The sequence below is a fragment of the Taeniopygia guttata genome, chromosome 1A (genome assembly GCF_048771995.1).
Source record: "Taeniopygia guttata chromosome 1A, bTaeGut7.mat, whole genome shotgun sequence".
In the NCBI taxonomy this organism is placed as follows: Eukaryota; Metazoa; Chordata; class Aves; order Passeriformes; family Estrildidae; genus Taeniopygia; species Taeniopygia guttata.
The window spans coordinates 35,561,484-35,570,726 of NC_133025.1; the positions used below are offsets into that span (position 1 = coordinate 35,561,484).

General features: G+C 36.5%; 1 protein-coding gene across 1 annotated transcript in view; it reads left to right on the forward strand.

Annotated features, from left to right (window-relative positions):
* TRHDE (thyrotropin releasing hormone degrading enzyme) overlaps positions 1-8,806 on the forward strand; it is a 217,114-nt gene extending 208,308 nt beyond the window's left edge. The window contains exon 19 of the mRNA XM_030259934.4: positions 1,089-8,806. Within this exon, the coding sequence (XP_030115794.4) occupies positions 1,089-1,232 (144 nt within the window). The 3' untranslated portion in view covers positions 1,233-8,806. The remainder of the gene's footprint in view (positions 1-1,088) is intronic.
* Positions 8,807-9,243: the final 437 nt, after the last annotated feature.

The following is a 9,243-nucleotide window of genomic DNA, read 5'->3' on the forward strand; positions in this document are numbered from 1 at the left end:
CAGGTGGGAATGACACTGTTGATTAGATTTGAGTATCTGCCCTGCACAAGGAAGCCTACTGTAGGATTGGTAAGTTGCCTGGTTATACTTCCATAAAAGAAGCTGGTATTGTTAAAATCAGATTTTGATAGTTTCCAGGTCCCTTTCATGCTTTTAACTGTGATGGGAATGAGACAGTTGCAGAATCCACCTTTTCAGTTTTGAGCCCAGGCAGAGAGATATTGATGGAAGTCAGAATTTACAAACTGGGGTGAATTTAGTGTCACGGGGGAAAAAAACCAACTAGTTATTGATAAGTGTTGCTAAAACCATCTTAATTTTGTACAAGTCTGCAAACTATGGTGCAGATAAGCCTTACAGTTTTCACTTGAAAAGAACAAGAAGAATCGAAAACCTGCCAGCGCCATTGGTTACAACAATCCATGTGCTGGTGCTACACTTTTGAGTGTACACAAGAACAGGGCAAAAGCCTTTTCAGTCTGCAGAAAAAACGATCAAAGTTCTCTCATAAGGGAAGGAGTATGTTTCAGGCATTCAAAAATTGTCAAATGTATGCCCACTTGCTATTTTTCCATTCTCTTCTGACTGTAACCATCCCTTCCTTTTTTCAGCAACTGACCTGTATTATATAACCAAAAGGGATCTGCATATCAAAATAAAATTAATATGTTTTCAAGCTTGATAAAACCAAAGGGCATCAGGACTGCCTTCTGCTGATATTTGCATATAAACTTTAATTAGAAGCCATTCCAGTGCTCCTAGTTTGGTTTCTTAGGTACAAATAAAAGTTTAAAGCAGCCATCTACACAGTGCAGCAGTTGAGCTGCAGGAGGGAAGGAGGTAATTATATTAACCTGATCCAGCACTGACATATCAATATCTTCCAGTGCAATGTGAAGCAATTGCATCACATCTAATTGACAGTTTGCTGTCTTAATATATTTCCTATTAAATCTCTCTACCTCATACTGCATTTACTTCTACATTGATGGTGGAAGCTTGTCCTAAGCAGCTGACTTATTTGTGTGCACTGGAAATACTTGCTTTTTTAGTTACTGCAAATTTAACCTGTTAACTTGTATTTCCAGCTAAAGAACTTCATAAAGAGTTACGAAGGGGGAGCTGCTGTCTCTTTCTCTCGTGCTGTGGAAACAGTGGAAGCCAATGTGCGGTGGCAAAGGCTTTATAAGGAAGAACTGTTCCAGTGGCTAAGAAAATCCTTGACACAGTAATCCTGTCTTTTTAGTTAATCATTTAACATGACTCACTGCAAGAGGAAGAGGAGACATTTTAAAAGTTTTCAACATGAAAATCATGAAGACAATATCAGATTGCAGGAATAAGGTTTTTGGTTTATTGTTTTTTTCATTGTGGATTTTTTTTTACACTGAAATATTCTGAAATTGTCAAGAAGATTTTCAGAAGAGAAGATCATGAATGCTTGTGAAACCCAGTCCTCAATGTACACAACCAAACATGATATTAAGTGGTGCATGTAAATGTCGGGAAAAAAACCAAACGAAAAATCCTTCAAAGACTATTTTGTGCATGCTTGTACTGTCTCTGCCTGTATTTTAGCATGCTTATGTATAACAGCCACATTTTGTATGTGAGTTCCTGTTACATCAAAGTTGGGCATTATACAAAGCACAAAGACTCTACGACAATCACTATTTCAATGAACAAAAGGAAAGCAAGGAAAAAGAAATGCAGAAGGCTTCCAGCTTGGGGTGGTATGAGATGTAAAATCAATTTTCCCACTTGCTGCCAGTTTGTCTACCACTCAGATTGTCTCTTAATGATTACAAAGATGCCAGCTCATTTTTTGAGTTACCAGTTGTATCTGCAGTCTCCATATTCTTTATTTAAATAAGCAGAATAGTGAGAGAAGAGAAAGACAAAAGGGCCAGGAGCAGGGATAGAGAGAGAAAATGAGAAGAACATCATCATTACATTATAATCATATATATTTGTTCACTGCTGATCAGTGAAACAGTGTAGTTTCAACTGTGAACATATGCTGGGCAGGACTTTTGCATTGATATCGCAGAATCCATGAACCAGCTCTTCTCAGCTACTTTACAAGGCACTGAAACTCACAATGGATCACCCAGGTCATCTAGCCTGTGCAGTAGTAAGTTTTTTAGCCCATAGTGCACAAGTATTATAAAAAAACGTATGAAAATGATAATTTCAAATGAAAATTAGGAAATTAAAATTTTCAAATGAAAATTAAGAAAAAGGGAGAATATCTTGCATGCAAAAACTTAAAATTACCCAAGAGGGTTGTCTTGCATGTGGTAGACCAGTCTCTGTAGTGATTTTTTATGATAGGCAGGTCAGAGTCTCTGTATGGGCAATATTTTTGCAAATATGAAATGTACTATTTATGCCATCACTGAAAAGTGAAATATGGAGAAAGTGAGGGGGGTGTACATGTGTTTATTTGTGTTTATTTGACTAATACTAAGAACATGATTTTCTTTCTGTTCCCTTGTACTTCACATAGACTATTGCTCATGAATGACATTTTTTTTAATCATGCTTGTTTCTTCTCAATCCTTAATCTGAAAGATCAGTGACACAGTGGAATTGTATAGTAACTATCTGCACTCTGGAGCTAAATGCTGAGGATAAAACTGGTGGGGGGCAAATACTCTGTCATGTCTACACTGTGAAGGAAAAAACTACAAGAATACAGTTTTCAGGAGTCAGATTGCAGCGGCTTCAGAGGTAGAATGTAGATATGGGGCAGTGTTTCTTTGTCCTGTCCCAACCTATCCCAACCATCTGACCACATCATGTCTGTGTACATTGGGAACCCATGGCCCACCAACGCAGAGAGCAGCCATTCTATCTGTTACCTCACAGGGCATGGAAAATAATCAACATGCTTTACACTTTCAGTTGCTTAACCCCAATAAGTTGTGAATTGAAACATTAGTGTGAAAAGAACCAAACCCAACCATTTTCAGATACTTTCAGAGTTATGTGGAGACGGTATTGTTTTTTGGGCTCTCATTCCCAAGGTGTTCTGCTTCTCAAAAACTAGCAGACCCATCCCATAACTAAGCTGTTGTACCGATCTTGCACCTGTCATTGTGTGCCCTTTACTTTTGGAGGCTCTTGTTTGTTGATTGGGTGCATGAAATCCCTGTGGGGGCATTTGTTCAGCTGTTCGGTGCTGTGTAGCACATTAGCTTCACTCACACGTAACCAAAAGAGGGAATTCTGTGCTCTTGTACTGTTAACTCTTTGCCTTATAGTAAGCCTAAACCTTTGTGCTATGTTGCAGTGCTAGTGAACCTGCTGCCCAGAGACATTATCATGTCAAAGCTGAGTGAAATCCTCCTCCTCCTCCTTTGTATTTTACCTACCTCACAGGGGTGTTGTGAGGCTTGACTAATGTTAGCAAAGCACTGGAATATCTTCTTATGAAAGGCATTTAAAAGTGAAAAGTATTATTTTATGCGGTTGACCAAACTCAACCTTAATGTGAGTATGTAGTGTCACGTTTTTAATTTCTACTGAGAAAAATCACATGCAGACTTTTTTTTTTAATAATAAAAATGCAAGCCAAATACTATTTAATATAACCTCTACCCTTTAATGAAGGCCAAAATTGTGATATCCAAAGAGTGTACAGCCCTCAAATATGAATTGCTTGGAGGATTTCAGAGAGCACAGAAGAATGTGAAATGGTCTGTACCTTTGCAATTTTAGTTAGTACTGTCTTTGATGACTTTTCTTTTCCAGAACCACAGATTGAACCAAGTTGCACATAAAAGTTTCTGGTCTTCCCACAGATAACAGGATATTCCAAAGTCAAAAGTTCATTACACAGCCTGTGTGTTCTGCACAGAAATTCCCAGTCTTGCTCATTTTGATTGAAGTTCTTACACATTTAGCTGGTGTTGGATGTAAATTGATATTTTAGTGGCCTTGAGCAACTGGTCTACCACAGATATCAAGTCCTAAGTGTATACATTATACATACCTCTTGATGTGTTGCTTATAATTGTTGTATTCTAATAATGTTAGTATTATTGCTCTAAGGTTGAACTGGCCATTCCATTATAATTCTCTATTATTTTATTTTTCTGCTTTGTATTTTGCTGTTTCACACTGAATCAGGTTTATATTTAAATAGATTAAATCTAAAAAAACCCATAACAGTTTTCTGCAATATTCAAACATCCTGCATTTTATTACATGTCTTTAGAAACCTTTTTAAAAAAAGTTTCAGACACCTGGGTGTTAAAGAATGGTTGATTCCTCATGGAAAGTTCTAATACAATTTGCTAGAAAAATGTATTTATCACATTGATTTTCTTTCTCTTTTATCAGTCCTTTTCTTCCTTTGTGTCTAAAGGTAGTCCTTACTTTTGTGATTTGGATTGTGATTAGGAAGCCAAATACTCCATACTTTTCAGCATTTTTTAATCCAGTGTTTGACTTTGTCCTTTCCAGTGAGAGGAGATTGTTCAAAATGTGAATGCTATGTGGACATGGACATGTGTGTCATTTTATAGAGATTTGATGAGGGTGGAATCTCTAATCAGCCTTTGTATGACTCAGGATCCTTCGTAGTTATTAATTGATATGATTTCCTAAATCATATAGGAAGACATATGAATAGATGTGATTCTGTGCCAGCATAATGAAATAGCTATTGCATTTTTATAAAATTGTCCACTACAAATATCTGGCCTATTACTTTGTAGCTGGTAGAATTATTCATGTATCCACTGCTAATAGCTGTTAAAATGGTAGTAGCTACTAATTATGACAAGGGCAGAACTCTGTGAAAACATTCTTCTGAAATGACATGTCATTTCTGCTATTACTGGGAGTACTTGGACATTAATTGTGATAAAAAAAAACCCTCGTGTTCTCAAGTGCATCTAAATTTGTGACCTTTGATTATCTTTTCAGTAAATATAGCAAGAATTATGATATTACATTGGAAACTGAAGGTGAATTTGTGTTGTTTTTGGTCTATTGTAGATGTTGCACTGATCTTTAGAGTGCCAAAGGAAATATACCCTGATGCAGAAGGGTGCTTTCACAGCAAAAATCCTGAACCATGCAATTTGAAAAGTGTATGTGTATGTGTGTGTGTGTGTGTGTGTGTGTGTGTGTGTTTGTGTGTAAAATCCTCCACAGGGATACTTTTCCCATAAAAATCTAATTTGGATAGAATAAAGCAAAGCTAATATTTGCAGAGGAGGATGCCTTTATTTAGATACTTGCATAATAAGGTTTTGGTTTTCCACATGATCATAATGATACTGAAAATAGACTTTGAGAAAAATGTGCAACTTTCTCTTTGAGGAAAGTGGATGTGGGTTTGAAAATTGCTAATGTATATAATCAGCTTATACTCACTCTTGCTATGAGTACTCACCATATCAGGCTGCCTGCCCTAAGCAGAATATATAGCCACAGTGTCAGTATGGGCATGAAGGAGTAAAAGGACCATCCAGCTGTGAAGCAGCCTGAAGAGAGTCTGTTTGCCCAGCTATGGATGGAACAGTCAGAAAACTGCTGTCTGTATCACCTGCCACTGCTGCCAGACCACCTGGTTTAGGAAAGCAGCTGGGAACCACTGGAATGCAGAAAGGCTCCATCCAACTTTCTTTCAGCTGTATGGAACAGACAGAAGGTCCCTTGGCTGAGTATTGGTTGTGGGTGATCTTCAGAGATTAATATCTTTGCCTTGTGCTAGCAGAAAGCAAAGGTCCAGCTAATGAACATGTGCTGCTCAGAAAAAACATAAGCACTGAGCTCTGGCCACCCCAGCTGAAAAGCACTGACTAAAATGTTTGTAAAGGTCTAGAATATTATAGTGTCCCTTCTTCAGAAGTATTTTTGACCAGTCAAATATTTTATTATCTAGTATGTATAGGAACTCTTTTTCTTTATGGTGTTTCTGTTAATATTTGAAAGTGTAACAGGAATTTCTTGGGCTTTTTTCTAACAGGTGGGTTGGAAGGATGTACTACAAATTATTTGTGGTAATAATTCTAGTAATATTAGTAACTATACTCATACCATAAAAAAAAACCCAAAAACAAAACAAAAACAAAACCAAAAAAACCACTTATCAGATGCCTGTGTAAACATGTATGGCATCAGTGACTGTACAGCACCCTTTTTACATACAAAAATGTAAAAAATTGGCCATTTTATTCTCATACGATTCTGCAGGGTTCTGCCAGTCTTAATTGCGGTTCTGAAACTCACTGAAACTACTCTGACTTGAGCAAATAGTCCATACTGACATCAGTAATTTTGTTTTCAGTGGGCAGGAAGAGAAGAAAGGATTTTTCACCAAAGTAAGGCCACATGCCCTCATTCGACAGAATTTTAAAATCAAGTATATTTTGAAGAATCTGGTTAAGCTTAGCTCTGTCTTGTGTCCATGCTGACAGTGGAGGGGGCTTAATTGCAGAATATGATAACACAGTTGAGGCTGGAATTTAAAAGACATGTGGAGCCAGTTTCATTGAGATGTGTTTAAGGAGAATTATGCACATGAGAAGCACTGTGAGTCAGACCAGATGTAATTTTTCGGAAGAAAAGGCATTTATATTTGACTGATTTGTGGCTAGTGAAATAAGTGTGATCTTGCCAAACAGAATTTTAGAATTTCAGAATGCTTTGCTTATTTCATGTGTACCATTACCTAAGAGCATCAAAGCAGTGCTGGTAGAGATCACAGGTGAGCAGCTTTGTAAGAGTAGACTGCAGCAGGCAGTCATGAGCCAGGAGGCTCTTGCCAGAGTGTCCCAGTATTTTCTGGACAGCATCACTTGGATTTGCTTGATCAGGATAGCTGTGGTACGATGGACCAGGCCAGCAGCCAAGATGCAGTCTCAGTTCTTTGTGATACGTTTCACTCCACTTAATATGTTGGTTTCTGTGATTTCAAAATAATCTGCAGCCAAACTGGTGGAGCGTGTGTGGCTGCAGAGCCTCTGTTGGTGCCCAGTGAGGTAGATCCATTGAAGTGACGGATGTGAATTCCAGCTGAGGATCTTCCCCATTGCTCCCAAAACAGCCCTGGAGGTGGCAGCTCAGCTGCTGTGCAGCATGTTTCATGTATTTGTATCTAGGTTTCAGTAGCATGTATTGGATGACAAATGTTTTTCATTTTCCTTTGTCTTTTCATTAGAATAATATTTTGTGATTGGTTCCAATATGATAAAGCTTTATAATATTTTTGGAGATCTGTAGAATACTGTACTGTGAAGAGTGTGGCTATCACCCTTTCTTTTTCCTGCAAACAGTAGATTTCAGCAGAGGTGGACTTTCCTGGACTTAGACACCTAGTGAAGAAAAAACAAACTGAACATTTCTAATGGAAAAATCATTGTAATTACTGTATAACTACCCTGTATAAAGACATCTTTATTATATGTGTAAATGTGATTTTGCTATGTTGTTACATTTGAGAGACAATAGGCTTTGGTGTGGGTGAAACATACAGCCTTATAAAAACAGAGATTGTATCTCCCTGTCTGATGTTTTACTGAAAGGTGTTCAGTTGCTGTATTTTTGCAGAGGATAAATGCAAACTAGTTCTCTGAAAACTAACTACACACACATCAACAACATAAATTAATCATATTATTGAAAAGAAAGGATTTATGATAAATTTCATTATTTTTCCAAAAGACTCCACATCTAAGATCTTTTGATGCCTTAAGAAGAAAGAAGTCATCCTGTAGCTGTTAATGCTGGTTATAATGGATGAGTCCCTCTGTTAATTTTGTCTCAACCTTAGATTAATTCTGAATACTGTAATTAGAAGAACATATTTTTCCATCAGTTCTCAAATCTTTACTCTTTGGAATTCAGGTTTTTGTCATGTTTAGATACAGTTCACTAGTGTTTTCACATAAATGTCTTTTTGCCAGATCAGAATGCCATTTTCATGCAGAGAAAATAAAGATGATTGCATAATACCACATTTTTCTTTCTATATGCCATGTGTACACACGTGTATAGATTTTAGTTCTGGACATTTTGCTTTGAAAAATTATTCGTTGGTTATTTGTATTTATAGATCTTCCTCAAACAGTTTCAACTCAGCAAAACAGTTGGATGTAAGGCAGGATGTGAGGCTGTGTTGACCAAGATTCTACCATATATATATATAAATCTGTAGGCAGTCCCACTGATGTCTGTGGGATTAATCAAGCACTTCAAATTAATGTATATTCACTGTAAGCTCCTGCATATGACTAAACTAGTATTTGTGGAATGTGATTTAGGTTGAAACCTGTTTCTGCACAGGTTTCAGGTGCAGTATATGGTGATATGTTTTTGCTGAATTTAAAATCACAGCTTTATATAGAGCCAACTACTCTCTCTCCTCTTTCTTTTTTCACAGAAAAGGATATATTTTGCATATAGAAGGGAGATATTTACTGATTCTCAGTATCTCTAAAAGGCCACACTGAACAAAGCTTTTCATTTATTGGAGCATTCTAGGCTTTTTGAATGAAAGTAGAATTATTCTTACAATGCTAATTAGTGAATATAATACTAATCAGAAATTGAAACCATTAGCCAAATAAAATATATTAATTTCTGAGGGCGGTGTTTTTTGTTACATGCCTTTAACAATGATTACATAAATATGGGACTGCTGTGTGTTCAACATAAAATTTTTATTCCACTCTAAGGACTGACTAAATGGAATTTCTTTTTAAGAGAAGCTTGATCATCTGTATTTTAAGCAAAACAAATTTGAATTTTGTGTCTGATAATAAAATTTTGTATAGTAATGTGTAATTCATCACTGTCTTAATTTTCTGATGTGGAGACATAGCTAAGATAAATAATTCCCAACCTTTTGATTGTGTTCCCATGTCATTGAGATAACAGTTTAATAACTAAGTAGAGATGCTGATGTACAATGAAAACCACACAAGAGAAGGTATTTTTTGACATGAAGAATTTCTCAAAACATATTAAAATTCTGGGACTAGTATAAAGCCGAGAAGCAAAGAAAAATACAAAGTCTGGGCTTGGAGACACTCTTAAGCACTTCAAGACTGACAGGACTAAGACTGGAGAAAAGAGCAAAGTCTCTTGTGCTTTTCTAATTATGTAAATTTTGAATAAACAGAAAGATCTTTTCATTGGTAAAAGTGATTTCAACTAGAATGCAGTTCAAATGACTTTTTAATAGAGTCCTTGAATCCAGGCTATTATTTTCCTTTTTTGAAGAAC